Source organism: Panthera pardus, unplaced genomic scaffold (assembly GCF_024362965.1).
Source record: "Panthera pardus isolate Hobbes unplaced genomic scaffold, ASM2436296v1 HiC_scaffold_21, whole genome shotgun sequence".
In the NCBI taxonomy this organism is placed as follows: Eukaryota; Metazoa; Chordata; class Mammalia; order Carnivora; family Felidae; genus Panthera; species Panthera pardus.
Window position 1 is genome coordinate 58533603 of NW_026526777.1, and position 19235 is coordinate 58552837.

Consider the following 19235-nt stretch of genomic DNA (forward strand, 5'->3'; position numbering starts at 1 on the left):
CCCCCCCGGGGGTCTCTCTGACAAAGGAGATGGAGTGTGTATTAGTCCCCATCAGGGTGCTCTGTGTCTATGACGGAGAGCCTCGGGGCTGCCCTCCCTCAGGGAGACGCCTGTCCACAAATGCTCAGGTGGGGCGGAGGCACTCAGAGAATCTTCCAGAGCCAACCAACCCAGAAGGCACTGGTCCTGGAAGCAGGGTGTACATGAGACTATGGGGGCGCATGTTAAAACACAGATCCCTGGACCCAGCTCCAGAGACTAATTCAGCAGCTTGGGGGCGATTCTGACACAAGGCCCCACACCAAACCGGGGGCTCCAGGCCAAGAGGAGCAAAGAAACCCTTCTGTGCCCAGGAACGAGCTCAACTGACTTTTTGCTGTCTTGCCAAGTCAAAATTCTCTGCATCTGTATTTTTCGTAAACACCTTCTCAACGGGACCTGGTCAGCTCAAGTCAGGGAAAACCAGAAAGTCGCCACCTCCTGGGCCACTGGCCTCCCCAGCAATGGCTCCTCACTGCTGTCCCGGGGTGGGGGAGCACCCCCTCCCCCCACCGCACAGCGGCGGTCCCGGCGCCTGCTGTTGGAGTCCCCAGAGCAGCGCCCCATCAGAGGGCGAGCTCAGATCCAGGGCTCTGCCCTGGCGGGGCGTGTGCCCCAGGAAAGCCCGGAAACAGCGCTCAAGCGGGGCTCCAAAATGAAAGCAGCTGCCGATCGTGAGAGCGGCAGCTTTGACGACATGTGGAGTCCCCCTGTGTGAGAACAGAGAGACCCCCTGTGCTTGCTCCCGCGGGAAGCGCGCTGGGGGCGGAGGCCCAGCCGGCGGGGTTCTGCGTCTCGCTCCTCCAGACCCCGCGCGCCGGTGGACACGGGTGGGCATTCCCTGGGCGAGTCCTCGCCCGGTCGCCGTCCCCACCGCAGGCGGACCCCTGGCTCTCAGGAGGGACCCTCGCATGCCCACACCCCCCCCCCCCCCGCCGATGCCTGGGAAACAGCCCCGCCCACCCCGGCGTCCCGCCGCCCCCGAGGGCTCGGGGGCCGGGCGACCTGTGAGCGCCGAGAGGGCTGGGGCGGTGCGGTTCGGGGGAAAGGGACCGCAAGTGGGGGCGGGCGCCTGAGTGTGTGAGCAGTTTAGATGGGAGATCACGGGCGATAACCCGGGCCCTGGATGGCAGCTCAACAGGAAACCTCGAGGAGGAGACGGCTGCGGGCAGGGGGGGCGGGGCCGCTGCTCCCGTAACCGCACCGACGGCGACCGCCCTGGAGGTGGGGTGGGGGGGCGAGGCCGGGAGCCCGCCCAGGCCGTCCGCGCGGGCGGGGCCTCGGCCCCCCTTCCCTGGGCCCGGGTTTCCTCTCCCTCTTGGCCAAGGTTGCCCTTTATGGATTCGGCCGGTGACTCCGGGGCTGGGGTCGGGCAGGGCCGGGCTTCAGGCGTCGTCGGAGTGAGGAGCCCCGCGCCCGAGAGCGCCTGGGTGGGCTCTGACAGCCCGGGCGGGGGGCGCCCCCGGGTCAGGCCGCGGGTGGGGGGGGCCGAGGAGTGAGTGTGGGGATGGCCGTCTCTGGAGAAGCCTCTGGAGCCAGTCGTTCTTCTCCTTCCCCTTTCCAGGAGGCGGCCCAACCCCGCAGGCCGGGAGCGCGTGGCCTCTTTAAATCCCGGGGCGCATATTAGCAGTTTACTCTGGCCCAGGAGTAAACTCAGGCCCAGGTCTGATTTAGAACCAAAACAGTGTTTCCTCCCCAACCTCTGAGAAACTTGGTGCAGTGAGAAGTGCTCCTCGAGGCCTCATCCTGTGCCTGTGCCTTGCCCCAAGCCTGCCACCATGTCCTGCACAGTGCGAGGGCCTACAGAGGTAGAAGAGGAAGCCCCAGGCTGGAGGGGGCGTGGGGCCAGCAGGCGTCTGCTATGGGTGCCAGGGGAGCCCTGAGGAGGTGGGTGACTTCAATGGCCTGGGGCCTGCAGGACAGCTCCGAGAGCATGAGGAACGGGCTGCAGTTCCAGCACCCCCCCTCCCCCCACCCCGGGTCTGCCTTCAGCTGCCCAGGCCGCTCAGCTGCAGATGCCCAGAAGCCTGCTCGGCCTCTTGGGTGCCCGCCTCGCTGAGGGCTGTGGCTCTGGTGGCCCAGGCTGTGGCCAGAGCTCCTCTCATCTCCCGCTTCCTGGCAGACGGGCTGGTGCTCCTGTCGGCCTTGGGGAAGGGACAGACCTTGCCTCTCATTCCGGCAGCACTGGATAATAATAGCATCAATAATAATCATGCCTGCCGGTTGCCGGCATTAGGGTTCTCGTGTTCCTACGTGAATGTAACCCTATTCCCGTTATAGTGAAAATGTCTGTATATTGGAGATTCTTCCAGACCCCAGTGAGTGATCACTAGAAATGCACCGAGCCTCAGCCTAGTTCGAGGATGAGTCCCTGTGCGTCCACTTTTGCCCAGCCTAGGACTGTGCCGCCCACATTTCGTGTGATTTAAGGGCTCACGACATTCATGGGAAATAAGTAAACTCCTCCCCTCCTCCTTTCCTGGCTCCTCCTGAATTAAGGTGTGGAGAACATTTTTTGTGTATAAAGGTGTTATCAATATCAATGTCGATATAGGCATAGATGTAGAAACATTTTTATGGTGGCAAAGTATACAAAACAGAATTTTACCGTTTTAGCCATTTCTAAGTGTGCAATTCAGTGGATAAAGTTGTTTGCAATCACTACCAACTGTTTCCAGAACTTTCTCATCATCCCAAACAAAAACTCTAAGCGGATATAGATTTCTGTATGTATAATTATACATACGCGGCCTATATAATATGTCTTTCTTTTTTCATTCATAAATCCATTCTAGAGCTTGCTTTTTTCGCCTAATTATCTTGGAGCTCTTTCCACAGCAGCACATACAGAACTATCTCTTGTGTTTTGGGTTTCTTAAACTGCTACATATGTAGATACCAAAATTTGCTAATTAGGTTCCTAGCTGGTGGATGTTTCCATTGTTTCCGTTTTTCTGGTTTTGCTCCTGCAAATAATTATGTAATAAACATCCGTGCGTGTCTACGTGCGCGCGCATACTATGAGGGCTTATCTGCAGAATAAATTCAAGTCTCAGAGAAATGGCAAAATCATGCCTGGAATTTTGACACGAGGGGATGTGATAGAGTGGATTTCTTTTAAATCGTGTTAATGTTCGAGAGCATAATGTGAGGGCTGTGTGCCGCGTGCGGACGAACAAAGGCCTGGCCTCTCATCCAGGCTCTGCTGATACGCGACTCAGGACCTTGGGAGAGTCACTTCACCTCCCTGACCTTCAGTGGCTTCATCTGCAAAATGGAGCAAATAAGACGTGCCCGGATCAACCAGTCACGTGGGCTTAGGGTCCACCCGAGGTCATCATTTTAGCCAGATCACCTCTGTTAAGGCCTTTCTCCAAACACAGTCACATCCTGAGGTCCCAAGGCCTTCAACACAGGAATTTTGGCGGGGACACAATTCAGCCCATAACAAAGAGCTGGGTGCTGAAGGCATGTTACTGAACGATGAAAAAGCACAAGAATGAAGGGATTTGGATCCTCTCGGTAGAAATACACCCCTTTCTGTGTGGAAACCATAGCTTGGTTTATGGGGCAAGGGCAGGAAGAGATAAAGATTACTACTTTCAGATGAACTTACACAACTTGTGGATGATCTTCACAGGGCAGTCGGCATCCTGGCGGCCTAGCCTGGATTTTAGGCCTGGCCTGCAGCTTGCCTGGGCATCTCCAGGCAACCTGCCCCCCCGCCCCCCCCACCCAGGGCAACCATGAACCAAGTTTATTCCAATTGACTGCTTTTGTCTGTTAAATTGTATTCACATTCTTGAAATTCCAAAAATAATGTGTATTTGTTATAAAAAGAGAGAAAGCCCTACAATTGCTCCCACTCTCGTTCAGAGAAAAATCTACTGGCTGAGAAGTTTCTAACTAATCCCCACTCCCACCCCCCACCCCCGCCCCACCCTCTTACCCTCTAACCTTCATCTTCTAGCACTCTCTGTCTCTCATGCCACCCTGGCCACATCTATCTCCTTGCTGTTCAGATACACCAGGCCTGGACCCACCACAGGACCCTTGCTTCTGCTCTCCCTCCGTCAGGGGTGCCCTTCCTTCACATAGCTTCACAGCTGAGGCCTTCTGACTATCCGTGAAAAATAGGATCCGTCTCTCTCTCTCATTTTGTACTTTCAGTAGTAACCAGCAGTGAGATTAAGAGTCTCTTTATAATGTTTATAAGCAACTTGTTTTTCCTCCTCTGAGAATCGCCTATTTATATCTGTTGCGGATATTTCTTTCGGACTAGTTGTCTTAGCTTTCATTTTTCAAAGTATTATTGATTGAATTCTAAGCCTGTGGAAAGCTTGAGGAATGAAGCTGTTCATCACGGAGTTATTTACAATGGTGAAAAATTGGAAACTAAACGACCTTCAATGGGGAAATGGTAAATAAATAGCAGAAGAATTATTACACAACCATTAGAAAGGATATTCAGGAAGCCTATGAAATAACATGAAACATGGGATATAGATAACTGGCATAACATGAAAATATAATGTTAAATTATAATGCTAACAGGAAACGACAGATTTTTTTTTTCAGGGAAAAAAATTTCACATAGAATAATTATAATTTATAAATAACAAACACTTTGGAAGGCAATCTGCCGTCAGGTTAATAGTGGCTGTGTTTGAATGTGGTATTATGGGCAACTTTGATTATTTGGTACTTTCCTGCACTTTTATAACGAGTCGATTTACTTGAAAATAAGAAGAAAAGTGATCATAGGAAAATTTTTAAAAATGATTGCACAGAATCAGAACAAACTTCGTGGAAACAATGATACGCGAAAGCAAGTATTCTTCCATAATCCTGTTACCTTTAAGAAACCCAACAACTTTCTTCCCCTTTGCTGTGGAATCTGTGTCTATGGGAATATATGATTTGTGCGTAGCTATGACCAGACATTTAGCTTTACAATGAAACACGAGCATTTGAAATCCAACATTTGAGGAGGGGAGGTCGAGGAGGCCGTGGCAAGTCAGAGTAGCAAGAAATTATACGGTACCACGTTACGCAGACTCGTTCTCTAGGTCACGGCTGTCTCCAGGTGCGTCAGCCTCTAGAGGCCCAGAGTAGCCTCACTTTGGTAGCAAGCCTTCCGTCCCTGTTAATCCTCTAGGCCTCCCAGCCTCCTGCCCCCTCAAACGAAGGCCAAGGGTAGACTTAGAAACACATCAACACATCTGCTAATGTGGCGTGATCCTCAGAGAAGGAGTCTGGCCATTCTCAGCCTGGAGAGGAACCCCTCTCCCCAGCCCCGAGGGCCAGTGAGTTGTCCAAGCTTAGAGCCAAAGGGTGGTTAGGATTCTGGACCAGATAGTATCTGGAGATCCAGACAGGCCTGAGCTCGACCCTGGATCTAGACCTTTGGCACGTTATGAACCTCTCTGAGCCTCAGTTCCCCCAGCTGTACTCTCACAGTCGCTGTAAGGACCGAATGAGAAAACCCACATATGCTTCACCTGATGTTTATCGTCATGACCCAGGTGTCTATCTTTCCTGCCGCAGTGAAAGTTGTTCGGTGAAAGGGAGCAAACCCCCTGGCAGGGGAGGTCTGGGTCCACGAGCCGGGCATCACACCCCACACAGGCACCCCAGGACTGCTGCCACTCTGCCTTCCTGAAAACACATGACTTCCTGTTTTCTAAATTTTTAGCCTGCGATGTCATCACCAGTTGTGTCTTTGCCTGGGGGTGGGGCTGGGCAGCAGCCCGACCCTGGGCTCAAGTTTGGGGCTGCAAAACGTGGTCAGGGGGCTTGGGATCCGGCTGGTCCTCCCAGAACTGTGGGCTTTATGATGCCGTTAGCGCCTGTATCCGGGGAGCTTAAATGTATTTAAATGCATTTAAATGTCACATACCCTGTGAGAGAGCTCTGCAATTATTCCATAGTCACATAGCTGCTTAAGTGCTGGAGCCACGACCTGGACTCAAGTTCTCCACCTTCAAAGGATTTATTCTTGCTGTGATACCTAAGTGCTTCCTATTAAGGGCGAGACCAGCTAGACACGGGAGAGATTTTAAAGGGCGTTATAGAATGGGGAGACTTTGTGTTCTTTGTGCTTCTGAGGGCAGAACTAGGCCCAAGGCTGTTTTTTAACAACTCTGAAAATCAGAGCTCTCCACCAGCGATTGATGAGTGGTGAGCTCCCTGTCACCCAGGGTATCCAAGCAGAGGCTGAAGGTGTCAGAGAAGAAATGCCTACAAAAGGCGGGAGGCTCTCTGGAGAGCGGGAACTCCGGAAACACCGGGAGAAAGGGGAAAGACCAGGGAACGAGCAGCAGATGCTCTTGGGAACTTCTGTGCTGAGCGAACTTTCTGGGCTTTCATCTCCTTGTCCGCAAAACAGAGTCGGCGGTAATTCTGCCCATCTCATGAAGAGTTGGTCTGAGGATCAAATCAGATCATGCGAGGGCGAAGAGTTCTCTAAGCGGTACGCTGAGTGCAAACGCAAGCTCCCTTGGTACCCTTTCGTGAAGCCGGGAGCGATCGGAGCCTCCGCACCGGAGCTCCCGGTGTCCCGGGCACGTCGCACCGATGCCCGTGCGTCGTCCGATCTTATCCTCAGACCCGCGGAAGGTGGGCATCTCCATCCCGAGCTGGGGAGCGGACCAGGTTCTGTCCCCAACCTTGGCACGCGAGAGCGAGAAGTGGGATGCCCGCTGCTGCTGTGGTGGCGAAGAAGGGCCACCTGAGCCCGTAGCTGAGCGTGTGGCACTGGGCCGGGCACTTCCCCGGGCCCTGTTAGCTCAGCGCATCTGCATAACTGCCCTGTGAGGTCGGTCTTGTTAAACCCCTTTGGCAGACGGGGTAAGCGAAACTCAGAGAGGTTAAGAAAGCCGTTCCCCCAAACACAAAGCCAGTAAGAGGCAGATTCAAAGACTAAGATTGAATCGTAGTCTTTCTGGCTCTACGGCCTATGCTGTGCCGGATGAGGAGGGAAAATGGGCAAGTGAAACCAAAAGGTATCACCTGTGCTTTCCAGGGCTTGTTGGACGGGGGACACAGGAAAGGCTCCCACGCTGCTGGGACGGCACGTCAGAACCCGGCGAACAGTAAGGGCGGTGAATTCAGAGCTGGGTGAAAACTCGGTCCTGCACCCACCGGTGAGGCGCACCCGAGGCAGAGAGGCGAGAAAAGCGCCTGGCATCAGGAGACCCAGTGGTCTCATCCAGCTCTGCCACTAGCCTGCTGGTGGCCTTGAGGAAGTTACTTTACTTCTCTGGTCTCAGTTTATTGCCCCACGTTGCACTGGGCCCAATAATAGACCCCCGCCCACCTTCTGGGCTCTCATAGACTCGAGCTCGATCAGGCACAGGAAGTAATTTTAGAAGTACAAATCGGGCTTCAGATGCAAGGCATCTTACCAGTTGGCTTTGAGGGAGCCGGGGGGTCGCCCTGCTCCCCCAACAGGGTGTGTTGGGGGAGGAGCCTGGCTGGAGGTGGAGACAGCTAGTGTGTTAAACTAGCTTCCAGGAACAGCAGGCCCGGGTAGATGGACACCTGTGTTCCCTGTTCTCAGCAGCTCCCAGTCTGGCTGGGAGACAAACAGTACAGTTCAATACACCTCACCCAAAGCAATTAGACTCTGTAAGGGCAGGTGCCTCCCTCGGGTGCCCTCTGGGGCCCCGGAGTCTTCTGTTAATGGTCCGTGTCGAGAAACTTCTCGAACTCGGGACTTCTATAGAGACAAAGAGGTGTATGGAGGCTCACTCTCACTGAGACTCATGACACTTTTAGATGCAGTGAACCGTAGGCGTAGATATGCTGGGATCCGTCACTGGTTGTCACGGCGTCTCCTCTGGGCGTCTCACCTGTTCCAGGTCCTGGGCCACATGGCAGGCCCAGGCCGGAAAGCTTCAGTTTATTATGCTTAAAGTCAAAGTCAGAGTAATCCGGGTGGCACCGTGGGGGGCTTCAGAGCAGGAAGTTGCAGTGGGGGGAGGGGGCGGGGGTGGGGGGAGGGCGGGGTCTGAGGCCAGGGCTCAGGGTGCATCGTCTGTGCGCACATGAGATCAGGCAGGTTTCCGACAAGGCCTGTCCGAAGAGAAGGAGAACTCCTAGGGATGATGATCGGGCGCTGTCCCACGTATTGGCCGCCCGCTACGGGTCATCTCCATGCGTCCATGGTCTGGTCTGTGGGCCAGGAGGCCAGGTCCAGCCGAGTGCTGAGCGCCACTGAGATTTTCAAAGAGGAGGGGCTGCTGGGATTCTCTGCTCGCTCCCTCACTTGCTGGGAGATAGGGTTCTCGTACGGGACAGTAACCTGCTGGCCCACCTCATCGATGCCTGCCTGGTGGCTGACAGTGTGATGGCAGGGGGCTGGGAAGTGACCAGAGTCCAGGGTCCCAGTTCAGCCAGGCCCTGGCCATCCTGAGCTGTATCAAGTCTGTGATGGGGATTGCGGTGAGCAGGCCGGGCAGTGACCTCACGACCGCGGACAAGGGCAGGCTGTGCGCCAGGCTTCTCCTCTTTTCCCCCGTGTTCCAATCCCATATCCAGTACTGCACGTGCCTGGGTGCAGAGGGCCAGCTCTTCCCAGGCTCCAGCTTGCTCTGCTGGGCAGGGGTCATCAGGTTATGCTCTGTCCTGGAGTAAATAGAACCACTTAAAATACCCCCCTCTCGGAGGACCTGGAGCTCCATCTGGGAGCACCTGCCTGACGCCTCCAGCCCTACGACACCTGGACGTGCTCCGGCCCACCTGGACTTCAATCTCCATGTTTGCTCCGTGTCCAGATGCAGGGCTCTGGCGTGGTGGGGACTTGTGGATGGGGTCACCTGCTAGGCCTGGGGAAGGTGGAGCGGGGAAGGGAATTGGGGCCGAACCCCCTTCTTTTCCAGATTAGCTGAGTGTGCCCTGTGCACGGAATGGCCCGTGGGGGTCCAGGTTGGACAGATGAAGGCTCTTGGGGTCAGAGCCCATCCCCAGAGCTCTCGTCCTGCAGCCCGGCCAGAGGCCGTGTTCTCCCACTTTGCAAATAGGGCTTGTCCCCTTTCCCTGGCTGGCCACCGTCACCCCTAGGCTGTGCTGGGAGGCTATTGTTAGCTTGCCTTTGTTTTCTTCAACCCTACTCCTCAGATGGGAAGGCAGCATTTTCTGAGTGGGAAATCACGTGACTGCTCAGAAGGCAGCCCCCCCATCAAATGCCCACTGGTTCAATGGTGACGGCCCCCTGTGCAGGATCTGGTTCGCTGTCTGGCTGTGAACACCCGGAAGTTAGGGGCGCCAGTGTCTCTCGTCCTACCCAGTTGAAACAATTTTATGCAATTTATTTATTTAAAAAAAAAATTTTTTTTTTTTTTTTTGAGAGGGGTTGGGGAAGGGCAGAGGGAGAGGGGGAGAGAGAGAGAGAGAATCTTAAGCCATCTCCACATTGGGGGTGGACCTCACCATCCTGAGATCAGGACCTGAGCCCAAATCAAGAGTCAGACGCTCAACCAACTGAGCCACCCAGGAGCCCCTCTCATCCCACCCAGGTTAAACGTTCCTGATACTATTTGACCCTTTCTCTCTCTCCAAAAAAAAAAAAATGTGTTGGTGGTGGTTTGGGGGGGAAAAAAGTCAGCGACAACAATAGCAGACATGTTATTATTACGTGCTGGGCCCAGCACCCCGTAATAAATAGCTTATTTAACCCTCACTATCACCTGATGAGACAGGTCGTGTTACTGGGACAGAGGGCAGGAACTGCGATAAAACAATTCCTGTTGTACAGGAAAGCTGCCGCCTTAGAGCTTGTTAAACCTCCCTCCCTCCGGGACTGAATGGGATGCGGGTTGCAGAATGCGCGCTAATGGATCAGGAAATGAGGCCGCCCGGAGCTCTGCCTTGGGGGTGAGGGTGCAGGGAAGAAACCGGAAGCAGGAAGCAGGAAGTATCTCTGCTTCATGCTTTTGGGTTGGCATCCCGGAAAACTACGTGCTGTTCGAGGGAAGCCCCCCTAAGCTGTAGCCGTGAGCCCCATGAGGGCAGGGACTCAGAAGGCCTCATCCTGATGTCAGACATCATTGTCCTTATGGAGGAGATTTACAAGAACACCTCCCAACACGTTTTTTTCCCTTTGTTTTCACCACACCCTCAGGGTAGAGGTGATTACCCACCATTTTGCAGATGAAGAAGCTGAGGCCCAGAGAGGTGAGGCGGCTTGCCCGAGACCACACAGCTGCTTTGTGGCAAGGGGAGGGCGAGAATCTGTCTGACACCCCACCCGGGGCCCCTTCTATTTCAACATCCTCTGGCACTGAGCAGATGCCCAAGAAATATTTGATCAGTTACATAATCGAGTTAGGTCCTGGGTCCCTTTGGGGAAGTTTCCAGGCTCCGCTGCTCCCAGCACAGGCACAGCTCGACTGGGTGGAGGAAGATCCTTCCCCGGGAAACGTGTTGCGGTCAATATCCTCTCCTTGACCAAACCACACACAGCATACTTGTCACCGGCCATAAAATCACGCTGCTCTTTAGAAAGAAAGGAAGAAAGAGAGAAAACCTGTCCCTGTTACTTATCTCTGGGGGAGGCAACCAAGTCCCCTCCCCCACTGCGCTGGCTCTACACAACAGGAAGAAATATTTCTTCTCATTTGTTCTAAATTTACTGTCCAGTCATTTTTCTGTCCTCATTTTATGTGACAGGCAGCTGAGCGATTTTTCTCCCAGCCCTTTTTCTGAGTCTCAGCCGCCCCCATAAATTGCCGCCGACACCTCGTCTCCAGTCCCCAAAGGAAAAAAATCACCCCCGGCGTTGGTGGTCTTTGCTGGGGGCTGGCTTACCTCCTAGAGGGTTTCAGCCGCCTACCTGTGGTCAGCAGGGGACTTCTGGCCCTGCCCCGGGGGCCAGCGGGCAGGCCAACCGTGGGTGGACCCCCTCATCTTCCCTGAAAAGCCCAAGCTATCTAATGAACGTCTACTCTGTGCTCCAATGTCCAGGGTAGAGGCTTGGTGGAGGGGACTCTCAGAACCCGACAAGTTACGTGGGGGGGGGGGGGGGGGAGCGCTTTGTGGGAGGCAGGCTCTTGCACCTCCATCCGGTGCAGAATTTCGGGTGCAGAATCAGCCATCGAGTGGCCAGGGGCGAAGGTGGGGGGATAGGAGCCCCATGTCACGCCGAGTGGAGGGGGCGTGTTGGGCCCGGCAGGCGGGAAGAGGAAAGGCAGGTGGGTAGGAAAGGACTGGTGAGCCCAAGGAAGAGCAGTATGTTTCCCACCGGAGCAGGAGAGGCAGCGTGGGGAGGGTGTCGGGGAGCTGGGCCCGGATCGGGCCTGAGCCCGGCCTGATGAGGAGTTTGGACTTAGTTCTGAGTGACCGGGTCACCAGTAGTTTCTGAGCAGGGGCTGTGGGAAGGGAAGTTTACAAAGAGATCAGCTGCCTGGGGCCCAGAGGGGGTCTTGAATTCGGGCGGGAGTCGCAGGCTTGAGGATCCGGGGAGGGGAGGGGAGGGGAGGGGAGGGGAGGAACCCTGCCGCCGCCCTGAGTCACACAGCACGCGGGAGAAGCCCAAACATCGCTCCAGGAGAAAGGTGGGCAGGGCCGGACCCAGGGGAGGAGGGCGCAGAGCAACACAGTCCCGGCCGCCTCTCGCGCTGTGTGTGTGCTGCTGGGCAAACCTGAAGTTCTGTGTGTGTTTCTGCGTCGCGCTGTTGGGAGTTTCTGACAAGTTATTCCGTTAAAGGGGTGCCTGGCACATGGTAAACATTAAAGAAATGTTAGCATTTTCACCCTGTTTAACAGAAGAGGCGGCTGAAAGGGTGACTAACGTGCCGCAAATCACCCCACTGGTAAGGGCAAGCCAGCGCTCAAGGGCAGGGTATCCGCTCCCACAGCCCCGACCAGGGGGCTGCAGGCGGCCACCAGAGGGCACTCCGACCTTGGGAGAAGCCGCCACTGTGGGCGGAGCTTAGCTGGCAGGGGCGGAGACAGGTAGCGGGCGGAGTCGCTGCAAATACCTGGCAGGAAGTACGGTCTGAAACCCAGGTCTCACGGTGCAGCGAGCTTTGAAATAAAATTGCTTTTATTTAGCCAAGACATTTACTATATCTCCTTCTCCAACCCCGTTGCCCTAAAATGCCAGCGTAAGGGGCGCCTGGGTGGCTTAGTCGGTTGAGCGTCCGACTTTCGACTCAGGGCAATGAGCTCCGGGCTGGTGGGTTTGAGCCCTGCACCGGGTTCTGTGCTGACAGCTCAGAGCCTGGAACCTGCTTCGGATTCTGTGTCTCCCTCTCTCTCTGCCCCTCCCCCACTCGCACTCTGTCTCTCTCTCTCTCAAAATAAATAAACACTTAAAAAAATATTAAAATACCAGCGCCAACTAAATGGACAAAGGTTGATATGGCAGCGAGGATTAGCGGCTCACAGGCAGTTTGGGGTAGGACAGGCTAGATGGATTTCTGAGCTACATTTTGTAGGGTGCATCCGATTCTACCAGATGGCAGAGCCGCAGGGAGACAGAGGGAGAGGATATGTAGAGGGAACAGTGCATGCAAAGGCACAGAGGCAAATGGTCCGGAGGAGCAAGGTGTGACCCTGGAACTGTAAGTGTGTGGGGAAGGGAAGGGGTTCAGGGACAGGGACAGACAAAGCTGAGGCCATGGGGCTGGGACTGGTGAGTAGTGAGACTGCCGGGTTCAGGCTGGGGGGGGGGGGTGGCTCACCAAATGTAACTTTGTCTACTGCTTAGGAGACTCCTTGGGGCCCAGGGGAGGGAGGCCCAGCCGCAGACCCCACTGCCCTGAGTGGGAGACTGCTCAGTGCCCCGCACCGAGGAAGCAGAGTCAGGAAGGGGGAGTTAACCCCGGTTCCCACAGTCCTGATGGATGATCTCATCCGAACGTCAGTCCCGTTCTCTCCCTGTGGGTAGGCCTTAGGGAGCCGCACACCTGACTCAGGTGGTGCCATTCATCCAGACGTGGGCATCCAATTGCAGAGGCTTCCAGAGTGCATGGTTCATTTGGGCGCTCACACACGGCTGGGCTGCAGCGGGCCTGAGGCAGCAGTCCTGCATCCACTGGACAGCTTCACTCCCCCGCCTGGTTTCTGCTTCCCTTCGGTCTTCCCCAGGATCTGTGACCCCACCAGGTGTCACGTCTGGCTGTTGGGGGGGGCTGGGTTTTTCCCTTGGTGCTGGTCCAAGGGTATGGGGGAGAAGCTGTGGTCGGATGGGGTGTGGGGAATGGATTCAGCCCCCCTTGTCATGGTTTCCCTGGCCAGTCAGTTGTGGGGCCACCCTAGGACGGTGGGGATGTGTCCTGTCACCCTGGGCCTGGCTGATCAGTCTCATCTCTTGGCACAGAGGCACAGAGTTTTGGCCTGCTGGATCCCAAACTGTGCTACCTGGTGGACGGAATCCTTTTCATCTATGGCGTCATCATCACTGCCCTGTTCCTGAGAGCAAAGGTGGGTACCGTGGACTCTGGGAGCAGGTGTGGGCTCCCCTACTTGCAAAGTCTCAAGCATGGGCGGGGCCCGGAGCACGGCTTCCCCGGCGGAGCAGGGACCAGCCAAGCGTGCCCCTTGGGTGGGCTGGTGTCCCACTGAGCCTGACAGAGTGGAAGGGACAGCCTGATGCCGGGGTCTTCGCGAGGAACCATACAAACGTGTAGACATCCCAGCGTGCCAGGGCAGCGGTACTGCTGGCAGAAAAGGGGCTTTAGGGAACTAAGAGCGGGAGGTGGGGACCTACGGCCCCTCCCCAGGTCCTGTTGTCCTGCTGCTGACTGAGGCCCCGCCAGCCTGTCTCTGGAAACCTCAGGTTCCGTGTCAGGAAGTGCGAGGGTGAGCCCAGAGCTCGGGTTTCAGCGGGTGCCTTGCAGAGTCTGGATTTCTTGGAAGGGCTGGGGTGGGGCTGGGGCTGGGGCTGGGGGGACGCCGCGGTGCCAGCAGAGGGTGGAAGGAGGCTGGGTCCTTGTTATCACTTGGGTTCCCCCAGCCTTCTGCTCTTTTGGATTGTCGATTTGGGCAAAAGATGCTATCTGAGGAACAGTCTTATTAATTTTCTGTTTGAAAGTTGGAACAGCGCTGTCCTAGATGATCTCTCGGGTGGTTTCCAATGCTGTCCGTAGGATCTGTGAGATCTGTTAAGATCTGCGCCTCAGCGGAGAGAACTGAGCCGAGAGCGAGGTCTTGTGTGCCTCGGGGCAGGTCCGCAAGGACACTAAGCTAGCGCCAAGCAGGGACGCCTGAGGTCACGATGGGAGTCGCGACCGTGCGCAGCCTCCGTTCACCTTGGAGTTGATCTCCGAGGCCCCGGGGGGCGGGGGGTGGGGGGGCGGTGGCGAGGGCAGCGCCGCCGCCCGGGTGGGGGGACCAGCGCGGTGGCCGCACGCGTCCCCGGCGGACCCAGCGCTCTAACCTCGCCGCCCCCTCTTCCAGTTCGGCAGGAGCGCGGCCGCCCCCGCGAGCCAGCAGGGCGCCAACCAGCTCTACAACGTAAGTCTGCCCTCCCGTCGCCCCTCCCCGCCCCCCCCCCCCAGGGGACCGCGGCAGGGTCCGGGCTGCAGGCTGGCGGGTTGTCGAGCCTCCCTAGGGCCCGGGAACACGGGGACCGTAATCGTACCCGCCGCGTCCACAAGGTCCTGCTTAGGGCGCGCTGGCCGGTGAGCCCCTCCCACCCGCAGGTTGCAGGGGCCCCGAGGCGGGTGGGCGGGGACGTCAGTGGGTCTTCAGGCCGCAGGGAGGAGGAGGTTTCACTCTCCTGGGGCAACGGGACTTGGGTTGAATCTATTTACACACACACACACACACAGAGTCAGGGGGAACGAACGCACGTCCGTTCTCTGAGATGCGGGTGCCCGGCCGGACCAGCTTCCACCCCAGCCCCAGGCCTGCTCCTTTCCTTGAGAGCCACGCCCAGAGGGAACTCCCAGTCCCGCCGGCCCAGCCCTCAAGAGGGTGTCTTTCCAGTCCCTGAGCCTTTCCCGTCGGTTCTAGGAGCTCAATCTGGGAGGAAGACAGGAGTATGAAGTTTTGGATAAGAGACGAGGCCTGGATCCTGAGATGGGAGGAAAACAGGTAGGCATTCCTGTCTCTGCCGTGTGTGCCAGTGTGGGTGTCAGCGGCCGCAAGGAGAGAGCTCCTCGGTGCCTGCGCGCTCTTGCCCCCTCACCCCCACTCCATCCTATCCCGCAAGGGCCCTAGGGCACTAGCACAGGTGGAGCCATTGCTTCCATGCCCTTCTCTTCCTTCCCCCCCCCCCCCCGGGGCTCCATTCTGCATCGCAAGGGACCTCCTGTAGGTGAATGTGACACCCTTGTATCCAAGGTCCACCCGCTTGCCCTTAAACTTCTTGTCCACCCTGAGATGCACACACAGTGGGGCCATCTGCCCCCCAAAGGAACAGATCTGGTGAAGAGGGCCATACGGGAAGGGCCCGAGGCCACTGGACAAGGAATTCTGGGTCCCAGGTACCCCTTGGAGCGTGGTGGGGCTCCAGGCTCCTAGGGGCTCTGTTCTCTTGGCTGTGAGCTCCACAATCTGTGGGGACAGGAGGCTGGATAAGGCTAGGCGAGGGCCCTCTTAAAAGCAGGGCTCAGCCCAAAGGCCCGCTGCCCAGGTTTTAGGGTGGCCCTCCCTTGTTGTCTCTGGTCACACCTGTCTACCCAGCCCCCTGTGTCTGAGCCCTGTGCTGGGCCTGCCGTTGCTAGAGCGGATGGGCGGGGAGGAGAGGAGACCCTGGCAGTTTCCTTGGCCCCTGCCTTCCAGCCTCAGCTCTCCTCTTCCCTGGACTAGGAGGGGTGAGGAGGGGTGGAGACGGAGGGGTGAGCAGTGCTCCCTCACTGAGCAGTGGCTGGCCCCGCTCCGAATGAAGGTACTCAGTACCTTTCCTTTTCAGCCAGAAATCCCACTTATAAGTTTGTGATACGTATGGCACTACGTCTGCAAGGGGGCACGCAAGGCTGGCTCTCAGCCGAGACCCCGCGGCCTGCCCTGGGCAAGGCTGGGCCAAGGAGGCCATGCGTGGAAGTGAACCCTGTGTGCAAGGGAGTGTGCAGTGTGCCCTAAGAAGCAGAGGCTGAGGTAGAGCTGTGAGGCTGGGGGAGATGGGGGCAGGGCTGCAGGAGGGAGCTGGTGGGGAGCGGGCAGGCAGGTGGCCCCGGGTGTGCGGAGGGGAGGTGCAAGGAGGCCGCTGCAACCCTCCTGCCTTGGGTCCCTGCTTCTCCACCTCTAACCTTCCCCTTCTCTTTCCTAGCAGAGGAGGAGGAATCCTCCGGAAGTCGTGTACAATGTGAGTACAGGAGGGCAGGCTGGAGGGGGGCTCCTGGTGACGGCATCACTCCCTGCCCTGTGCCTTTGCCCCGCTTGACCTTCCTATGCCAGATGCCCCACCTGCTCGCTGCCTGTGGCGGCTGGCTGTGTACAGAACAGCCTTCTCTTGCCTTCCCTCCCTCAGCCCCTGAGTCGGCCGTTGGAGTTCCCTGCAGATGGCCCCGGGGGACGGCCAGGTCAGGCTGGACCAGTATAGGGTGGCAGGCCCCTCTGAGGGGCTCCTGCTTCTAGAGGCTGGAGTCTTGCTGAGCGTTGCCTCTTGCCCAAAGGTCAACCTCCCCCTCTGGGTGTGCATCTGATTGTGGTTTTCAGACTGTTGATGTGGGTCTGCCATGAAGCGGACCAGAGAGAGCTGACTCTCCTTCCTTCCTGCAATTGCTTGATCCACAGCCCGTGGTGCTGGCTGTGTAAAGAGACAGCTTGCTCAGATACGTGGTCCTGGGGGCTCCGGGGGGCCCTCGCATTGTCCACATTCATGTTCTTTGGCTAGGATTCCACATTTTATCTTTGAACCTAACCTGAGCTTCTCAGCTCAGTGCAAAGGGCTGGCAGCTCAGAGAAGAGTCCAAAGGGCCGAGGAGAAGGGTGAGGTTGGAGCTGGTCGGGGACGGAGATGCTTATGTGAATAAGGACCGGAGCTTTGATTGTGCGAGCTCCCCGCCAGTAGGGAGTCGAGAGGCATCCTCTTGTAGGGGAGCCCACTGTCTTCTGCATAAAGCAGTGAAATCGGTGTCCCGTGCCCTCTTCTTTTCCAGGCACTGCAAAAAGACAAGATGGCGGAGGCCTACAGTGAGATTGGGATAAAAGGCGACGTGAGTGCTGCTTCTTGATCCCCGAGAATTGGGTCAGGATGGGGATGCTCCTCCCGAGGAGCTCCTCCTCCGCTTCCAGATGTGCCTGCTGTAGGCCTCTGTTCCCACCCATTCGCCTACATTCCCCTTATCACCTGCAAAAGCCCCTGCGATGGTTGCCAAGGGGCGAAGCATTGGCCGTACATAAGATGCTAAGGAAAGGCTGATGTTCTTTCAGGGACCGAGTCCCGGTTCTAAGACACACTACGCTTTGTACGAGCAAGTCAGATTTGTCGCCATCAGGAATTACCATGGTGTGCTCTGAGCCGGAGCTCAGAGCACTGTCTGCTTGCCATTCCCTGCGAGCATGGATAGCAGCCAGGAATTCTGGGAGGGGCAGGGAGGCCCATTTGTTCCAGGTGACAAGCAGCGTGGCCAGCCCCCCACGCAGCCCGGGATCCTAGGACTCCGATGTCCCGGAGGGCCTGCATGGCTCACAGCAAACCTGGGCCCCATCGGAGACGATCCTCACCTTAGTCTTCGGGCCTGAGGACCTTTCTAGCCCAGGGGCAGGGGTACCGGCTGGGAGACCGTCACCTCTGATTCTCTGGGGGCCCCTAGAGTAGAGGCCTTGAGCCGGAGGCCGCTGCTGACTCTCTGCCTTTCTGCCCTTTTGTCTCCCTCCCACAGAACCAGCGGCGGAGAGGGAAGGGGCATGATGGCCTCTACCAGGTAAAAGCGGATGCGGAGCCTCTGGTCTGCGCTGCGGGCCCTCGGTCCCCGGGTGCCGTCTAACCAGGGGCGAGGCTAGACACCCACGTTCTGCTTGCTGGTGGCACCAGCTCTCGCCATCAGCCGGGCAGGGCGAACCCGAGGCCCCTGAACCGGCCGGGCCCTGGGGCAGGGCTGGGATGTAGCGATTGAAGCATGGCTCCCACGGTCGTGCCCACGGGAGCCCCCGGGGCACTGGCTACGGAGGAGCGGCAGCTGCGCAGAGGCCGTGCGGTCTTGCCAAAGGGTCGATGTAGGCCGAGGACGCCACACGAGCAATTTCCTGCCTCTTCCTGCGCTGCCCCACACCCTTGCAAGAAGCCTTGCCTGTGCCCCGGACCCTCAGACCTAATACGACGGGTGGATGGGTGGGAGAATTGAAGGACCAAAAAAAAAAAAAGAGAGAGAGAAATAGCAACTTTAAAAAGAAAGTGTCGTAGTCAGGTGTCTGGTTTATGCAAATCAGTGTGAATAATTATGCAAACGAAGGAGAGCCAACCTATTTCTCTAAAATATAATCCCCAGGGGGATTTTATTCGGCTACTTCTGGCTCCCCTGGGCCGTTCACAGTTTGCTTGACGGGCTCCAAGGTTTCAGGCTGCCCAGCTTGCCTGAGTTCAGAATGACGTCAAAAGGGCCCCTAGAATTTTCCTGTGTGTGGCTTCCTGGATCTGTCTTCTGGACCAGGGAGAGACGTCGTAGTGGGACTGGGACCAGGACAGAGGACATAACTGTAGTGGGGTGGCCTGGGAACAAGGCTCGGGGGGGACGGCCGAGGTCAGGGAGCCACTGTCTCCTTGTGACAAGTCCTGGCTTCCTGGAGGCCCAGGTGTCAGGGACAGCAGACTCTGGAGCAAACCCTGATTCCAGCTCAGTGTTTCGGGAGGGTGGGGGCTCTCCTTCCTCTTTGGTCCAACAGGAGGTTCTTCTAGGCCCCAGACACTGTAGGGCTCAGTGCTCGGGAAGCTGGGAAAAACGTTAAGAATTTAGCTGGAAAGGAATTGCTTCCAGGTCATTCCTAGCAGGACATAGAACATATTTTTTCTGTAGCCTTCTGGGGCCAGGCCCCTACCTGGGGCACGAGGGGATCGTTCCTAGGCCTCTGGAAGCCACTTGTTGGCCTCCAGGTAGCCTAGAGCCCACGCGGAGCTCTTGACCCACTTTTCTTTTCTGATTTGCTTTCACTAGGGGCTCAGCACGGCCACCAAGGACACCTATGATGCCCTCCACATGCAGACCCTGCCCCCTCGCTAAGAGCACCGGGCATTTCGCCAATCACAGGCCAGACCTGAAGACACCCAGATTGTGAAAGACACAGGATAAAGCGTTTATAACCCA

At 56.9% G+C, this 19235-nt stretch overlaps 1 protein-coding gene across 2 annotated transcripts in view; it reads left to right on the forward strand.

Moving 5' to 3' along the window:
* Positions 1–19235, forward strand: part of CD247 (CD247 molecule) — a 72899-nt gene extending 53664 nt beyond the window's left edge. The window contains exons 2-8 of one of the 2 annotated variants that reach the window (XM_053909351.1): positions 13364–13467; positions 14443–14499; positions 15001–15081; positions 16259–16294; positions 17091–17147; positions 17817–17858; positions 19086–19235. In XM_053909351.1, the coding sequence (XP_053765326.1) occupies positions 13364–13467; positions 14443–14499; positions 15001–15081; positions 16259–16294; positions 17091–17147; positions 17817–17858; positions 19086–19151 (443 nt within the window). In that variant the 3' untranslated portion in view covers positions 19152–19235. The remainder of the gene's footprint in view (positions 1–13363; positions 13468–14442; positions 14500–15000; positions 15082–16258; positions 16295–17090; positions 17148–17816; positions 17859–19085) is intronic. The other variant, XM_053909352.1, reaches the window with a different exon arrangement.